The sequence below is a fragment of the Hyaena hyaena genome, unplaced genomic scaffold (genome assembly GCF_003009895.1).
Source record: "Hyaena hyaena isolate Hyena2069 unplaced genomic scaffold, ASM300989v1 scaffold_275, whole genome shotgun sequence".
Lineage (NCBI taxonomy): Eukaryota > Metazoa > Chordata > Mammalia > Carnivora > Hyaenidae > Hyaena > Hyaena hyaena.
This window is the reverse complement of record NW_024080908.1, coordinates 221,485-241,099: the sequence shown is the minus strand read 5'-3', so window position 1 is coordinate 241,099 and position 19,615 is coordinate 221,485. Positions and strand designations below refer to the sequence as shown.

At 42.4% G+C, this 19,615-nt stretch overlaps 1 protein-coding gene across 1 annotated transcript in view; it reads right to left on the bottom strand.

Annotated features, from left to right (window-relative positions):
* ATF6 (activating transcription factor 6) overlaps nucleotides 1-19,615 on the bottom strand; it is a 191,378-nt gene that overhangs the window by 147,126 nt on the left and 24,637 nt on the right. Inside the window, exons 6-7 of the mRNA XM_039245974.1 lie at nucleotides 18,447-18,650; nucleotides 12,198-12,418 (exon numbers count right to left, since the gene is read on the bottom strand). Coding sequence (XP_039101905.1) covers nucleotides 12,198-12,418; nucleotides 18,447-18,650 — 425 coding nt within the window. The remainder of the gene's footprint in view (nucleotides 1-12,197; nucleotides 12,419-18,446; nucleotides 18,651-19,615) is intronic.

Genomic DNA, 19,615 nt, shown 5'->3' with positions numbered 1-19,615 from the left:
ACTCACTAAATACGCACTGAGGACATGCTGACGACCGAGTTTCTCCAGGGACAGTGTGTGTTACTTCGCTCCCTCTGTAGCTGCGGTCCCCTCCTAACGCAGGCGCTCGCTCACACATCCGCAGACCCCCTGCAGCAGGCTTCTAAGTATTTTCAATATTTACTTGAATTTACAATATTTACTAAGAAGTTTCACTATTTACTTGATTGAAGAGTGTCCAATCTCTTCATGCCGACCATCTGGAAGACCCTTCACCCCACCAAAACAAAAACAAAAACGACCTTGCTGTTCTATTGCAAAACCAAACTCTTCCTGCACCATGGCTGGCCATCTGTTCTCAAGGCCTTCCGTAATGTGACCACCCCTACGTAAGCATCCATACCTTGTGCCCTAACCCAACCACTATTCGATCCACACCCCAAATCCATTTGAGGCTACTCCCCAATCTCCACACATGCCGAATTCATTCTTTTAGTCATACCATTTACTCCGATTTGTAACGCGGTCTCCTCCACCAACCTAATTCTCAGGATCCGCCACACTGATTATGCTCAACCATCTTTCCTGAATGTCTCATGCCCTTATAATTTGGAAAATACAGCTGAAGACTCTGATGGTCTCAACTGTTCCATTAGGGTTAATGCTCTGTCTCAACCTAGATTTTCTACGTTAGAAGCCAAAACTATATAATTCCGAAAACATTTTTGCTTACTACCCACAATATCCTCCATCTCAAAACTTCCTGAGAAAAATGATTTTTGTCATGTTTTCTAAATGAGAACTTACGGAGCCTATTTGTTACAGTATCAGTCTAATTTATTTGAGGCAGAGGGTGAGGCAGCAAAATTAAGTCCATAAAAAAGCACCAAATTATATTATACTGATTATTTTAAGTACACATATGACTGAATGACTAATTGACTTAAAAAAATAAACATTCCACTCTGTAGCGTTCAATAACTTAGGGAGACCAGTCCATAGAATTTAATAACTTAATATTGATTTCTTTTAAGATAACGACACACTTCCAACCCCATACAACACCTCCACAAAAGAGCCAAAGCCAATCTCTCTGTGCCAAATACTGTCAACAGACTTTCAATTAGAAGCTACCAGGAAAAAAAAACTACAGGAGATGTCAAAACAGGGTGTTTTTCTCTTTTTTTTCCCCTTCCTTTAACTGAAGTGTCCTAGGAATGCTAATTTATAGAACCATCATCAGTGGCCCTTCCCTAAGGAAGAGCCGCGGCACTCAGTGACGCCGTGCGCATGTGACGCCATGCACACACGCACACACCGGCAGCGGCGGCCAGGCCGTGGTGGCCAGTTACTCACTGCGTCAAGCCAGTCTCTGGATGCCGGCGCTTTGTCCAGTCTACTGTCATTCTTAGTGTTCTTCAGGGTTCTGGAGAACACCAGGCTCCATAATTAATACTTAATCCCAGAGGGCTGGCGTATACAGAACCCAGAACATGTGCATGAAAGAGAAGGTTCCCAGATGGAAGGGTTTATACTAACATTAGATAAAAGGCAACCTTATTTTAAAGGCTAATTAATCGGTGGAATTTAGGGAGGGCTACAGATGGCACACCGTTTAATAAATTTCAAACAAGGATTAGGAATTTCTATAAACAAGAAGAGCACCTGCACATTACACAGCATTCGAGTTTCAAAGGCTGTCAGTGCACCTGCCTCCTGCTAAAAAAAATGAAAACCACCTGTGGCCATTCATTTCTTCCCACAGAAAAAGATACAATAGTTCTGAAAATAAATACTCAATACTACCAATAAACACAAAGGATAGAGAGTAAAAATAAATGAAACCTACAGGAATCACCAAACACAAGAGCTCCAACTTTACATCTCAGCAAGCTACCTTCAGCTATTTGAATATACAGTATTTAAGTTATTCTGTATTTTCTAGACCAAAGAATTATTATTTTCAGACTACACACACACACACACACACACACACACCCATGGTGTTTGTGTTTCTGGTGGGGGGTTATATTTTACAAGAAAAATTACACTATAATTCTATTTTGTATGCTTATTTTTGCATAGAATGTATTATGATCATCTTTTTGTTTGTTTGTTTATTCATTTTGAGAGATACAGAGAGAGTGAGTGGGGCAGTGGCAGAGAGAGAGGGAGAGAGAGAATCCCAAGGAGACTGCACTGTCAGCGTGGAGCCCAACACAGGGCTCAAACTCACAAAACGTGAGATCCTGACCTGAGCTGAAACCAAGAGTTGGACACTTAGCCGACTGAGCCCCCGAGGCACCCCGAATGCATCCTGATCATCTCTGACATGCAATGAGAATGGCAGCACGGCACTTCAATTATCTTGATGTTCTACATTAATCTCCTCTTGTGGAAATTATTACAGTTTTCAAGATTCTTTAAAACAAGCCTCCTCATCTGATCCACTGTTGGAGAGGAGACGTGCCACAGCTAGGGCTGCCTCTAAGCCCAGCGCACACAACCCGGGGACAGCACCACACGCTGTCATACTGAAGAGCAAGTCCCGATCACAACACGGAACCCTCACCTGGGGCGTCCCGTGCCTACTTTCGTCATGCACCTGTCTGAAAAGGCAGGCTCTGGAAACACCTGTATCGAGACGCTTCCTCCCCTGTGCTCGCAGTCTGGAAACATAAAATCAGTACTCTGGCTCATGAATCGTTGACACATCCCCCTTATGGGCTGTCGGATACTCTAACAGGACTGAAAGGAGCCAACAGTTGGTCAGTCCCTGCTTCTGACCGCCCTGCCCCCAGACAACCCTCCCATCAGGCACTGTGCCGTGGAAACGGAAAAAAGACAAACTTCACGGCTGTAAAATAGTCTCCGTCTAGTGTCACTACACTGTAAAATGTGGTGTTGCATTATTATAGGAACATCTGACTGTAAGTAAGACTTGGGGAAAACGAGAACTTTCACAAACGAACATGTACGTTTGAAGGCTCGACCAATTTAAGAGTCAAAATTCCAAATCCTTTGCATTTTGTTTTTTTAATTGTAAAAGTTCACAATTGATTGACACTGTATTATGTTTCTCTTATAAATGAAATAGACCATCTAGACCCTTTATTCTGCAACGCTGCTAAGAAATGAGCTTCAAAGTCCCGTACGGCTATAAATCAAAGATATTAAAATAGGATATTTTAATGCTAAGAAATACATTCCAACATCTTGCACAAACTCAAGCCAGATCAAGTACTAGTCACGAAGGATGAATCACTGGCTTAATGGACACCATTCCCTTGGTTCTATTTCTTATTTTGTTGAATCTCTCCCTCTAGGCTGATACATAAAGCAGAAACGGTCACTGATTAACCTCTTCATCGTATTAGACAACCGATTTTTCCACTAAATAAAAAAAGAAAGAAGCTTTGTCTATTTGAAATTGATTTAAAAGCCAAAGAAGTAAATTTTCTCACACATTTCTAACTTATATAACATACGTTACTGCATGTCACACTAAATATATTTATAAATACATTCTAAAAAATGTATACAGCTAAAATCATTAGCAAATTTAATTTGTCGCAAATTTACTTTAAAGATTCATATCGGGGTGCCTGGGTGGCTTAGTCGGTTAAGCATCTGACTTTCGCTTAGGTCATGATTTCGCGGTTCATGGGTTCGAGCCCCGCGTCGGGCTCTGTGCTGACTGCCAGCTCAGAGCCTGGAGCCTGTTTCAGTCTGTGACTCCCTCTCTCTCTGACCCGCCCCTGCTCACGCTGTGTCTCTCTCTCCTAGAAATAAATAAAAACATTAAAAAATAAATAAAGTTTCATATCAATTAAGTATTTTAATTTGATTTCTCTTGGAAATCTTAAGAATACTTTTTGGGGTGCCTGGCTGGCTCAGTCAGTGGAGCATGCAACTCGTTGATCTCAGGGTTGTGAGTTTGAGCCCTATGCTGGGTATAGAGATTATGTAAAAAATTAAAATATTTAAAAATATTTAAATAAATAAAAATAAAAACTCTTTCGGGGGCACCTGGGTGACTCAATCAGTTAAGCTTCTGACTCTTTTGGTCATGATCTCATGGTTCTTGAGTTTGAGCCCCATGTCTGGCTCTGCACTGACAGTGTAGAGCCTCCTTGGGATTCTCTCTCACCTTTTCCCTCTCTCTCTCTCAAAATAAATAAATAAACTTAAAAAAAGAAAAGAAAAGAAAAAAAGGGGATACCTAGGAGGGCTCAGTAGATTAAGCATCTGACTCTTGATTTTGGTTCAGATCATGATCTTAACAGTTTTATGGGATTGAGCTCCACAGTGGGCTCTGTGCTGATAGCATGGAGCCTACTTAGGATTCTCTCTCCCTCCCTCTCTGCCCCTCCCCCACTCACACTGTCTCTGTCTCTCTCAAATTAAATAAACTTTAAAAAAAACTCTTTGGAAAAATATATACATATACAATACTCCCTTTTTCTCATAAAATTGTTCAAAATAGAAAAGGAGAAATGCTCCACTTATATTATCTGTACTCTTCTCAAATCACATGACAGAAAGCCAAAATTTCATTTTATCCTTTCTATTAAGTGGTGTGTGTGTGTGTGTGTGTGTGTGTTACACCCAGTTCCTGCCCAGTTCCTGGTCACCAAAAATTAAATAAAGAAGCTTCATTACTGGCAACCTGAGCCATTTAATTGGCAGAGTCAAGGCAATAAGCTTCACCCTGCAAACTTTTTTTTTTTTTTTAACGCAGGACACCTTTGGACAAGTAGTATGATTTCATGAGACAAGACAGCAGCATCACCCGGCCCGCTGGAGGTCCAGGCTGCCCTACACAATCTCCTGTTCCAAGCGACAGCAAAGAACTGGAAGAAAGGCAAAGGCGGGGGGTGCCTGGGGGGCTCGGTCGATTAAGTGACCGGTCATGATCCCACAGTTCATGAGTTTGAGCCCTGTGTTGGGCTCTGTGCTGACAGCTCAGAGCCTGGAGTCTGCTTCTGAACATGTACCCCAATGTTCATAACAGCACTCTCAGCAATAGCCAAAACATGGAAAGAGCCTAAGTGTCCATCAACTGACAAATGGATCAGGAAGATGTAGTTTATCTATACGATGGAATACTACATGGCAATGAGAAAGAATGAAATCTGGCCATGTGTAGCAACGTGGATGGACCTTGAGGGTGTTATGCTGAGCGAAATAAGTTAGGCAGAGAAGGACAAATACCATATGTTTTCATTTATAAGTGGAACAGGAGAAACTTAACAGAGGACCATGGGGGAGGGGAAGGGGAGAAAATAGTTGGGGAGAGGGAGGGAAGCAAACCATGAGAGACTCTTGAATACTGAGAACTGAGGGTTGATGGGGGGGTGAGGGAAGGGGGTGATGGGCATGGAGGAGGGCACTTGTTGGGATGAGCACTGAGTGTTATATGGAAACCAACTTAACAATAAACTATAAAAATAAATAAATAAATAAATAAAATTTAAGTAAATAAAGAAAAAGAAAAAGAAAGATTGAAATTCCTCTTCCTTTGATCCAAAGGCTGGAAAATGATGGCAATACTCTGTTCCAGCCTCCAAACAAAAATAATTTTTTTTTAAATACTTCTATGGAGGGCCATTTGACAATATCTATCAAAATGTAAAAACTACCTACCTTCTGACTCTCTAATTTCCGTTCTAGGAATTTCTCCTACAGATATACTTGCACATAAACAAAATTAAATGAGTATCAAGCTATTGAATGAAGGACTGCTTATAAAGAAAAAAGCTGCACAACTCTTCAGGAATTATGACACCCTACGAAACAGACCACCACGCAGCTAGTAAAGGCATAAGAAAATGTGCCGCATGCTGATATGGGAAAGTCAGTGAGACACACTAAATTAGGGGGAAAGGAAGGTGCAGGAGAGCACGCACACACTTGTTACCACTTCTGCAAAACGGGCAAGTAGGTGAAACTGTAAATCCTAACACATGAGGCACGGTCTCTGGAACGCTGCACCAAACACTAGTAACGGTGGTGGCCTCTGGACGGGGAGCCGAGGGGCTACAAGCATCTGGGGCATGGAAGGGCCATCTCCAGGGACAGGGCACAGGAAGGGAAACCAGAGAAAAGGGAGTTAAGTATTAACTATTTATTAAGATAGATATCAGCATCCCTTTAAAAATAATTCTTTACTGGGGCGGCTGGATGGCTCAGTCGGCTAAGCATCCGACTTCGATTCAGGTCACAACCTTGCAGTCCAGTCTTCTTGGAGTTCGAGGCCCATGTCAGGCTCTGTGCTGACAGCTCGGAGCCCGGAGCTGCTTCGGATGCTGTGTCTCCCCCTCTCTCTCTGCCCCGCCCCTGCTGGTGCTCTGTCTCTATCTATCAAAAATAAACATTAAACATTTTTTTCTAAAAATTGTTTTATTAACCTTATCAAGATGCCAAACTGAAAAAAACAAAGAATGCTACAGCTGCCACGGGGCACAAATCTAACCTAATGACACGAATCTAACCGAACTGGGTACAAGGAGGAGTGGGGGCAGGGAGGGGAAGACACACCTTCTGTTCCCTTTCCAAAACCACTGTAACCACAAATGAAGTGAGTTGCCAAAGTCCTTATTCAAGATAAATTTTTAGAAGCCCCAAACCTCCACCTAATGAGAAACTACAAATATTTTAACAAAGCACGTTTTTCTTTGATGTGCAGACTCCCTGGTAGGAGCAAAGCCAGAAAGCGGTCAGCACAGAAATAATCTCTGACTAAAATCTGGATAACTTTTTCGGTCTCCAAATCCTTCTTGTTGAATTTGTTCTGATGGAATCTTTTACTTTTAAAGCGTACAGAAGTATCATGATCCCATGTCTTTGTTGTGAGGGAATTTAGTCATAAAAAGCATCTATTCATTATTTATCTTCTCGGCTCTAAGCTGGCCACACCATTTAAGGCTATCCAGCTCACTCCTAGAACCAACAGAGGGCCAATTCTTGGCCGGTACAGATAAAACAAGCAGCTTAAGAGTCGTTAAAAATTCTTTTTTTTTTCCCCCAAAGTAGAACACAGGCATTCTCCATTTTTCTAAGTTTCTCTGCACTGTAAACGAATTATTTTAGATTCATATTTCCTTGAAAGATACTTCTCTAGGGTCTCCTGTGAGTCGTGCTGCTATCTGCCTTCCTGGGCATGCCAAGAATACAAGGCCCCAAGCACTCTTCACCCAGGCCACTCCTCAGGGCCGTTTCCAGCAAGCAACCTTGAGAGATGAGGTAATGTCTTCTCTGGACCATGAGGAGACTCGCCCCCCACTCGCTGTCAGGCTCAGCATTCCTTCCCTGCAATAACGGAACACCGAGTGCACTGCGGCCGGCTGGGCCCGCATCACGTGACCTCCACACTCACGGCACTAACAATACCTGAAATCCTGAACCTAACCATCTCCGGAGAAAAGAAATAACTAAGTTCCAGTTCCCTCTGCCGGAGGGGTCCCGTTCACACCACATCTGATACCCGCAGGCAGGAGAAAGGGGTCTCCCCAGCACCCAGCTGCCTATGATGGCTTTAGTGACCAGAGCGGGGCCCCCCCCAAAGGGCAGGGAGCCCCTCAAAGGGTGGAGACTGGGATGGGAGGGGGTCAAGGGCACTAAGTAAAGAATCAGAAAGAGAGTGCAAGGTAATAAAGGGTTTGTAAGATGCTCGACGGGGTGAATGGGCTGAGGTGGCGGCCTGGGGCCTCCTATCAGCAGAGCCTGTCCCCTGGATCAGCCTCCCATCTGATGTCCTTTCTAGTTCTGACCTGGTTCCTCATCATTTTCCTTCCACTGTTACCACCTGCTGATTTCCAGCAGGGGCCTGCCCCACCTTGGCCCAGTGAGGAGGACACAGAATACAAGTCACCACATCTTTTTTCCTGGTCTTTTATCCCAAACAAAATGACTGCAAAAATATAACTCCATGGCCCTAAAACCAGAGCCATAACATTTCATGAACTTCACGGAACTATGGTGGGCGGGGGGGAGCAGTCATGGCCACGCGGATACAAACAGGCTGCTTGCTCTCAGCCCTTGGTTCAACAACACTCGATTGCCCTTTAGAGAAAGAGAAGCACGCTCTCCCAGGAAGGCAACTTGGTAGTTGCAAGACTGCCATTAACTAAGGAACTGCGTCAGAGAATTTCTACACTGAAACTAGAGACCATGTTCATTTTTTCCATCACGATCAGAGCCAAAAACCAACCATATTTCTTGAAAACTTAGGTGAAGTTTCCAGGAGTTAAACCGAACAGATTTACCAGCAAAAGGCAGGAAGAACGAGATTATAATTTGAACCAGGCAGACTGTTTCATACCAGAAAACGTGGCACTCAATGCAGTTTGCAGAATACCATACGCAGAAAGAGCTACTCAGCGGGCCTCTAGAGAGTGAGACTAGCCAAACAAAAGAACAAAAAAGGTGGGGAAAAAAGAAGCCATGTCAGCCTTACAAAGCCAGAAGAGACTGACACGCTTTCTTTTGCTAAATTAGTTTTTTCACCACACTTCTGGGTTAAAAGTACAAAAAGTACATAATGAAAAAGTTTTCTTTTTGGCCATTTTGAATCAGAAATTTATACTACTTCCAATTTATCGTAACTTAATGGGACCTGAGTCTAACAAATACACGCACTATGAAGGCCAACAGAGTTACTAACGCAGGAGACCATACCAGCAGATCAAAGTTTCCTGCAGCTCCTTCTGGAACAAATTTACTCTGGGCTCCTGAGCGGCTTGGCCAGCTGATAGGACAGACTGATGTTTCTTTACTTGAAATAAACATTAAGTCAAAACCTCTACCAGAAAACTCATTCTGAAAAGGCCTGGCTCACTTCCTGATACGCGGGCCAAGGAAAAATAAGCACAAAACCACCACTCAGGTTGACTAGAAAATTTATTCTAATCGCCTTGAGGTCTCTAGCACTAGACACACAGTACTTGAAATCTTTCTCCTATAATGCTGTCAACTCTAAATTCTGAAAAGTAGTGAGAACGCTAGCCAATAAAGAGTGCTTAAAAAAAAAAATCATACCTATGGCTTCTATACTTCTGCATCTCTGTTAATGTTGACAGAGGCTTCATCAGTAAATTATTCGCCAAATGTATAGAACACTCTCAAGGGTGTAAGAGCAGAACAAACATGGTCTTTTGCACCAAAGAAGCTATAGTGAATGTCCACTGGTCAGTAAGTAATTAACTGAAATGTCCAGAGATTACAAAACAGGCCAGCTGAACACAATGATGAGTGCCAACATTAAGATGCTCATTATACAGGGGCGCCTGCGGGGCTCAGTTGGTTAAGCGTCCTACTTGGGCTCAGGTCATGATCTTGCAGTTCACAAGTTCAAGCCCCACGTGGGGCTCTGTGCTGACAGCTCAGAGCCTGGAGCCTGCTTCGGATTCTGTGTCTCCCTCTCTCTGCCCCTCCCCTGCTCGCTCTCTCTCTCTCTCTCTCTCTCAAAAATCAACATTAAAAAATAGTTTTTAAAAAAGATGATTATTCAGATATTAGCTAAAAGAAAAAAATTTAAAGGCCTCCTCCCATTTTTAAATACAACGACTGGATCAAAGAATTTTAGGACTGGAAGGACCCTTTCTATAATGTACCTGCACCTGTTCTAGTGGGGTCCTCTGGAATAACCCAGAACAATCACCCTGTTTTCCACACATCAACCGTCACATCCTAGAATCGCCTCCCAGATCCATGTTCAGTGTCCTCTTCTTCAGTTTACTGAGTCATTCCAAACCTCAAGCCCTTTGTCTCCCCAGGACACCGTTTCCAGACGGCCTCCGCTTCCTAGCCACACTCCTCGGCACCGTCCCACGATACGACGGCCACACTCCTCGGCACCGTCCCACGATCAGACGGCCACACTCCTCGGCACCGTCCCACGATCAGACGGCCACACTCGGCACTGTCCCATGATCAGACGGCCACACTCCTCTGCACTGTCCCACGATCAGACAGCCTAGGTCTATGAATATAGACTAACATTCTGTTAATATTTTAACTGTTACATACTGTTAATCTATATTTTTTAAAGTTCCAATTAGTCTTTACCTTTTTTCATGTATAAGATATTTCATAATAAATACTTTTTAGGTGCACTTGGGTGGCTCAGTAGGTTAAGCATCCAACTTTGGCTCAGATCATGATCTCACAGTTTGCAAGTTCAAGCCCTGCATCAGGCTCTGCGCTGAGAGCCTGGAGCCTGTTTCGGATTCTGTGTCACCCTCTCTCTCTGCCGCTTCCCAACTCACGTGCAAACGCACACGCTCTCACTCTCTCTCTCAAAAATAAACATTTAAAAACTTAAAAATAAATAAATAAATACTTTAAGTGTCCTGACATGATATAAAGACAACTTGGGATATCTTCTATTGCTAGTTATGTTTCACAGAAGAAACGGTCAATTTATAATTTAAAGAGGATTAAAAGGAAAACTTAAAGAATCATTTTAGAAATCCTCTTTCATCATTCTTAACCTTCTCAGTCTCCTATGAAAAGCACACCCTTTCTTTTATTGGTTGTACAACTTTTTTTCTTTTTGAGGGAGAGACAGAGAGAGTGCACGCAACTATGCGTGTGCAAACAGCGGAGGGGCAGAGGAAGGGAGAGAGAGAATCTCAAGCAGGCTCCACACTCAGCACAGAGCCCACTGGGAACTCAATTCCACGACCCTGGGATCGTGACCTGACCTGAAATCAACAATCAGATGCTCACCCAACTAAGCCACCCACATGCCCCGTACAACTTTTTAATTGACAATATCACGAAACAGTTTTAGACATCTGCTGTTTACTTACTGTAGAAATTTTCCCACACACCAAAAGGAGAGAAAGATTACACACCCAACTTTGATGCTGATCAACATTTTGCCCATCTTGTTTCCTCCATCTTGGGGTCCTCGCCCCACCCCCAGAGTATTCTAAGCAAATCTCAGCATCTCATTTCATCTTCAACTGAAACACCTATTGTGTGTTAGTGCCTATTATGCCACAAGCACTGTGCTTAACCTTTTCTAGTCCTCAAAACAAACGGACATTAATAGTCAAGGCTAATCCTGTACTATCCACGTCTATTCTCATCCAACGCTAATCTTCCTCCATGTCTGGGTGCACAATTTTCACAACCTATCCACACTACGGGAATCATTGTAGATCTTCAATGTTTTATTTCACCCGATAACATTCCTTTGTTATGGGTCTTAACAATATTGCCGACTGAGATCACAACGTTGTGTTTTATGCAACAGAGGCTCAATGTCACTACGGGGCTACGATGTGCTAAGTTAATAAACTAGAGTAGACAGATCAGACGGTATTTCGATAACCTTAATAACTCACAGGTTTTAGGATTTTAAAAGTACTTTGCAATACCTAAAGAAAAGGTAGTGTAGCAATACTAACAATCAGTAATATCTTTTATTTTAAAGAAAACGCACGTGAGTTTGGCTTCCCTGTAACAACTTGAGAGAATCTACTCTTAGAATGATTATTTGATTTTAACTTTCATTAAACTTTAGGCCCATGATATTCAATGACTTCTTAGTGCATAACATGAGGTATTTTTGTATCACTTTTAAAAAAAGCAGAGTTAGCTGGCAAATGCTATTAACTGGCTTTAGGGAGGACAGATCTTAGGAAACTCTCTGTGATTTATAAATTACAAAATAAAACCCCACAACAGGCTAGAAAAATCTGAAGATTTGGAAAGACAGGAAAACACCAACGAATCTCTAAGACAGAACTCCTAAGGGTAGCAAGCCACCATTACCCAGTGGTGAAAGCCCTTCACAAGTCAGGAGAGAAACAGAAACCCAGATGAGAAAACAGCCTACAGGTGCTTACCTGGGAATTGCCAAAGACATTTCCATCAGGAGACGTGAATGAATCCTGTAAGATACTAGTGTCTGACTGGGCTGGGGAAGGGCTTGAAGAATGCGAGGAGAGGGCCGAAAGGAGTTCAACAGCAAAGTATACACTCGTCACTTTTTATCAAACAACATCAGTCTCTTTAAAACCTTTTCACTTAGATTCTAACATAATAATCTGTCACCAAATAACGGATGTGCAATCCCATCACATTCTTGTATTTGAGGCAGTATAAAATACTTTAGAAAACAGAAACAAGGCAAGGAAAACAAGGTGTGTTTTAGTTTTGTCACCGTTGAAATGAGGCAGGATAACGCACTGGGTTTCAACACTTACGTCGGAGCCCACGCTTCTCACGGTGCTCTGGAGGACAGGTTTAGTCACAGAAAGCTTCCCATTCACCGGGCTGTTGGCCACAGGGGCCGGCACCACATTCACCATCTGATTAGGTAGTGGCGTGGCTCCCCCGGCGACAGCAAGGACCGGGGCGGGAGAGGGCAGGACTCCGGGTGCCTGAAGCTGGACCACGGTGGGCGGAGAGAGCACTACCGTCGGACCTGCGTGAGGAAGGAAGGAAAGGGGTCACAGCGCGCACGACCACTAGGGCGGAGGACGCAGACACTTAGGTCTCTTCTGTGGCTACAACAGGAACATGACGCTGAGGGGACTTAAAACCACCAATGCAGGAGCGCTTGGGGGGCTCAGCTGGCTAGTGTCTGGCTCTTGATTTTGGCTGGGGTCACAATCCCCCAGCTTCGTGGGTTCGAGCCCCACAAAGGGCTCTGCGCCAACAGCACAGAGCCTGCTTGGGATTCTCCCTTTCTCCCTCTCTCTGCCCCTCCCCTGCTCACGCGCTCGCTCTCTCTCAAAATAAACTAACTTAGAAAAAACACACAAAAAAAACCCCACCAATTAAAACATAATCAATAGCATCACACACATGCACGCGCGCACACACACACACACACAGTGACTTCTGTTGTGTTTTTAATGAAAACAACTAAATTTGTTCCCTTTGAAGTTACCGTTAATGATATATTTCCATACTTTTTCTCTACTGTATGTCTGTCAAACTTGCTAAGTTATACACAGATTTTTCTATGAACTTCTGAAATTTATTAGTACTAAAAAGCATTTTTCATATTATACATAACAAACCTTTTATACTGAACACAGAGTCACATTTTTTTAAATTTTTAATGTTTATTTATTTTTAAGAAAAGACAGAGACAGAGAGTGAGTAGGTAGAGAGAGAGGGAGACACAGAATCCCAGGCTCTGAGCTGTCAGCACAGAGTCTGACACAGGGCTCGAACTCGTGAACTGTGAGATCATGACCTGAGCCAAAGTCAGACACTCAACTGACTGAGCCACCCAGTCACCCCAAGAGAGCCACGTATTTTAAATTAATGGGATTTAGAAAGACAACACCAAAAATATATAAATGGAGATTCAGTAACTCAATACTTGGAAAGACAGGGGCTACAAATACCAAAAATGTTAAAACTTGCAGCAATATTTACCACAGCCAAGATACGGCGCAACCCAAGTGTGCATCAACAGATGAATGGATGAAGATGTGGTAAATACAGGCAACGAAATATTATTTGGCCGTAAAAAAGAACAAGATCTTGCTGTTTGCAATAACCTGGATGGATCCAGATAATATAAGGCTAAGTGAAGTCTGTTAGAGAAAGACAAATAGCGTATGATTTCACTCCTACGTGGAATTTAAGAAACAAAAGAGAAACAGAGAAAAGAGACAAACAGCAACAAAAACCAGGCCCTTGAATACAGAGAATGGGTGGTTGCCAGGCGGGAGGGAGGTGGGGAAGGGGTGAAGTAAAGGCGATGAAGAGCACACTTCCTGTGATGAGCTCCGAGTAATGTACCAATTTGTTCAGTTGTTACACCGTACACCCAAAACTAGTAAGACTGTGCGTTAATTACACTTCAATTAAAAATATATTTTTTATAAAGTTCTTCACAATATCCTTGTTTAAAACAACGTTAAAACCATTTGAGATGAATTACAGCTAACAGGCACAGGAAACATAAATCTGTAATTTAAAACAGCCTGTAGATAACACCAACTCTCCCTACATACACAAAATGGTCTATAAATCTTTTCTCAGTCCTCACCATTTAACATTACTTTTTAAACTCTGTTAATTGGAGAATCGTATCATTAACCTGAAGATGACTCCTCTAACTCTTAACTGTGGTCTATTAAAAATCTTACTTGCCTGCTGAATGTTCCCTTTCAGATCTGGCCAATTTTATCAGCTGCTCAAAGCCTCTCCCAATATCCACAGCTGCTTGAGGAAAACATCTAACAAAATAAAGGTACTATAGTAACCAGCAACTAAAATTACATAAATATTTATAATTCTTCTTTAAGGGAAAAAAAGCATTATACTCGCAGATAGTGTGACATGACCCATGTAAAACTCAGCTCAGTGTTTCAAAGGATCAAGGAAAACTAAAAATCTAAATAATACTTCAGAACACCTGTTAAGAACACCTGTCTTGGCATTAAAAAAAAAATCACTTCTATTAAATCAAAGTCTTTGTCTCAGATGGCCTCAAAAAGCATACTAAAGGTAGAATTCAGTTAATAGCATTACATCCCAGATAAACTAGTAAATTAGGCACGAAAGATCTAAAAGTAATTTCACAGACTTGTAATATGTACAATTTACTTGGACAAAAAAAAAATCACTAGGCATTTTTACCTTCTTTTCCCTTGGACTTCTTTTATGAAATAAAAACATATAAAATAAGGAAATTACTCATAAGCAGATATAAATATGCTTAGACCAAACAGGCAAATAAAAATAAAGTAAATAACACATGACCAAATGTCAAGTTTTTTGGTAACACGTTAAGAAACTGCAAGACTCATCATTAACTGATTATTACGTAAACTTAAACCAAGGGTTCTCACTGAATATGTCTTCTTCTTTACTATCAAAAAGTATGGGGGCACCTGGGTGGGTGAGTCAGTTAAGCATCGAATTTCGGCTTAGGTCACGATCTCACGGTTCGTGGGTTCAAGCCCCACATCGGGCTCTGTGCTGACAGCCAGCTCAGAGCCTAGAGCCTGTTTCAGATTCTGTGTCTCCTTCTCTCTCTGACCCTCCCCTGTTCTCTCTCTCTCTCTCTCTCTCTCAGAAATAAATAAAACATTTAAAAAAATTAAAAAAAAAAAGTATGGGGTGCCTGAGTTGGCTGGCTCAATTGGCTAAGCATCCGACTTCGGCTCAGGTCATGATCTCACGGTCCGTGAGTTAGAGCCCTGCATTGGGGCTCTGTGCTGACAGCTCAGAGCCTGGGACCTGCTTCAGATTCTGTGTCTCCCTCTCTCTCTGACCCTCCCTCACTCAGGTTCTGTCTCTCTCAAAAATAAATAAACAATAAAAAAAAACAAAAACCCTCGGTGACTTGCTAAACACTGACCTGCTAGGTGCTCACAGATCATAAAACGTAAAGCAAAGGACTGCTGGGGCCTTAGTGAGCCACTGAACATAGTGACGACTGTTCCTAGCATGACATCAGCCCAGAAGGACACACCAAAAAGCTATTTACCCATTTGAGCGTGTGCAAAATCCTCTTAGACGTCACAAGCAAATCCCCCTTCACAGAACACGGCAAGATTCAATGCTAAATGCTTCTGACTATGTATGTATGACTCACCAACGGTAATAGTTCTTTCTCGTCAATCTTCTCCAAAGACTTCAAACTATGTATCAAGCACTTCTGAATGCCTACTTTGTCTAAAATAGGACAGCTATGTGATTTGGAATAATTTCTCTGAGTCTTAATTTTCTCCTCTGTAAGACGACGACAACAGTACCCATCCTCACGGAGCTGATACAAGGATTAAACAAGGGAATGCGCGTCAACACTTACCACCGCGTCTGCCACACAGTAAGAGCCTCGATGTTGGCTGTTATTTATTATTATTATTAATTTCCATTTCTGTAGAATAACAGCTTCCTTTAAATGTACTGCATGTATCAATTCGTTAGTTCTCACAGTGACTGTTATTTAACTGCTTACATAAACGTGTTAACTGAGATCAAGGAGCACATCTCTGCATTCTTTCAGTGGCAATAAAGTAGCATCGTGACTAATCACAGACTGTGAGCCAGACCCCCCGGGCTCCGGTTCTGACTCTACCTCTCACAAGCAGAACGGCCTGGGGCAAGTTATGTTACCTCTATCCTCAGTTTCAGTGACCTGCACTACCATCTCCCCAAAAAGCCCAAGACAGGATACAACCCTCTCTGTCCTTCGTTCCCTCCCAAACCACCCAACCACCAAGCCCGTGAGTCTGCACTTCTCCGCACCCACACTCTCTATCCCGGATCTGTGTTCTCACGGACACAACAGGCTTTCACCACCTCTCACCTGCACGCCTAGCAGTCTTAACGCACTTAGGGGCAGAAGCTATTTCAAGCAGACAGAATGGTCTGAGCCAAGAAACTAGAGAAAACATGAGAATTCGAGGGACAGCGGCCAGATTCGTCGGGTCGGAAGAGGAAGTTGGGTTTATAAAAGGGAGTGATTATAATGTAAAGTTAGAAAATGAAACTGGAGCCAAACCATGGTACGCTTAACTTCCAAGTTAGAGAATCTGAACTTAATCCTATAAGAATTACTTCTTTTTTAACCGTAAGATATTTACAACTGATATGTATGTTGATTAACTGCAAAATGCCTCTCCTGTATCTTCCCTCCACCTATTTCAAATAAATGGAAGACATACATTTAAATCTGTATGTTTGAATAATACCAACTCTCTAGATTATACTATAAAAACAGACAAGCCCCTGTTATTAGTACCTGCTCCCCAAACATAAGTCCTCTCTTCAGATGACGGGAAGGCACTGACATTCTGACTAACGGACATTTCAGGTTTCTGCACCTGAGAAACGGCTCAGAAAAGAATAGTTTGTCTTCTATCACTCGAACATGATCTGCTAAGAGCAAATTCTTACGAATACCCCTTGCCTGCACACCAGTCATACTAATGTCAAATTTTGCTTTATATACTTGTGTTTTAATACATCACAGGAACAATAATGAGGTTCTTCCTAAGTTTAAACTCTTAGTCTTCGGGAAGGTACAGACCCTTCTGAAATGCTGATAAAAGCTTTGGAGACTACCCCTGAAAAATCCACATATACAATAAGTCTTACATTTTATCTCGGGGAGTACATGACCACCCAGCACCCGCTCGCAGGCCCCAAGCACACATGGCCATCCTGTAGGACAACCGCTTTCCACAGGAGAAAGGCAACAGCTCTGACCCTGTACCGAAAAGGCAGGTAACTCAGGTTTGTCTGATGGGGCCTGGGGTACAGACTGACGGATTTTCACGGACTTGTCCAGTCTCCCACCAGGCTCTTCTCTTTATCAATATATTGTTCATGACCTTGGAACAGAACAAAACTAACAGAATAACTAGAAATCAAATTTAGGACCTTGCTCTCATTAAAACTTGCTCCTCTTGCTCCAAAGAAATGAATGCGCAATGCAGAGCTGGAAACACAGCCATAAAAACCAATGTAACATTGGTGGTTTGTTTATAATCCATGCCCCTTAAGACCTAGTCCTAAATTCAGGGAAAGAACGTTAAACAAGTTTTCCTTTACTCTTGTGTACACGTATCAGTATGGAGAGTGAGACAGGCCCTGCGCCCACGACATCTCCATGTGCAAAGGGTTCCTGTATCCGCACAGTACCAAATCCTCAAACATGAACTTGTCTCACTCTTTCTTGCAATGCTAGAATTCCTGGAGAATCAAGCATGCGAGGCCATCTGGTGGATAAAATATAGAAACACACACTCTCAACTACATGAAGACAGGCATTCTGATTTCTTCCTAATGCCCCTACTCACGAACACGTTTACTAAACCAAACTGCCTCTGCAGAGACTGAGAGCCTTATCCTTTTGCCGAAACTCACTTATTAGACCTGTAATGTTATTTTACGTACTGACCTGTCCTTAAAAACAAGAGTTCAGGGGCACCTGGGCGGCTCAGTCAGTTAGCATCTAACTTCACGATCTCACAGTCTGTGAGTTCGAGCCCCACATCGGGGTCTCTGCTGCCAGTGCAGAGCCCGCACTGGATCCTATGCCCCCCTTTCCCTCTGTCCCTCCCCCGCTCATGTGCACTTTCTCTCTCTCAAAAATAAATATTAAAAAGTTAAAAAAAAAAAACCCCCACAAGTTCATAGACAGAAAATTCTCAAGATGAAATGGTACTGAGAAAGTTTCCCAGATTTTCTTCTTCATTACAAGCGGCTATATAAAACCATAAGCCTGACAGACAGGTATTTTCCTAATTAAAACTATAGGAAAAAAGGCGTATGACATATAACTAATCTGGACAGCTATCTCCCTTGTCAGGACAGGACACACGTACTAGTCATCTCTGCGACACCCTCAGCACCAAGGACAATTCCTGGCACAGAGCGTACGCTCAGAAATTACGACCTGAAATAATAACATTAAAACAAATGACAGCTTCGCGCCCATCAATGAACACACGCGGCCTCACATTGCACTTGAGCACCTTTAGAGGGCGCAGGGTGTATGCTGATAATCGGCTGCTGCTTTGCCAACGGCAGAAGCGTTGGCAGCGTCTGGATGATGATGGTTTTCGCTGGAACGCTGGAGTTGGTCTGGGCCTTGGGCACTGCTGGAAGTATTAAAGGCTTGGGCTGAATTGAAGGTTTTGAAGTCATCTGAACTTTTTTCTTTGGAGTGAGTCCATTTTCTGGAGAAAATCCAAGCAAATCACAAATCAATCTGAAAGCAACGAAAATTCCCAGAACACAGCTTCTATTACACACCTTTTTCTACACATTATCTTGACTTCTGAGTAATTATGCTCACCTGGAGTTGAAGCATAGCTACTCTACACCTTGATGGACTCAAGAAAGGTCCTTAATGTGAGGCTTCTCCCTTTTCTTTTCAGGTACAATTGATACACAACATTATATTAATTTCAGGTGTATAATATGATTCAATATTTGTATCACATAAGGGTCACCACAGTAAGTCGAGTTAACGGGTTACCATAAACAGTTATAATTTTTCTTATAATGATACTTTTTAAGATGCAACCTCTTAGCAATTTTCTAATATACAACATGCTATTATTAACTACAGTCAGAGTGCTGCACGTGACATCCCCATGACTTATTTATAAGTGGACTGAGATCTTCCTTTCTGACCAGGCTGCAGCTCTGGGAAGGGGATATATGAACTGGCAAAGGAGAATAGCTAAATTCACTGAATAAAGCCTAAAGATTAACAGGTATTAAATGTCACAGCCAAACAGCCCTCACTGTCAATATCTTTAACTGAATCTTTGCATTCTCTCTTGAAGATGATGAGGCCTACTTCTATTTTAAAGCATTTTTCACAAATTGGACAACTTAGAAGAAATGAACATATTCCTAAACACACACTCACTACACATACGGGAAGAGATACAAAATCTGAACAGACCCATAACTAGTGAGGAAATCGAATCAGTTATCAAAAATCTCCCAACAAATAAGAGCCCTGGGCCAGATGGCTTCCCTAGGGAATTCTACCAGACATTTAAACCAGAATTAATGCCCATTCTTCTCAAGCTATCCCAAAAAACGGAAATCGAAGGAAAACTTCCAGACTCGTTTTACGAAGCCAGCACCACTCTGATTCCCAAGCCAGACTGAGACCCAGCAAAAAAAG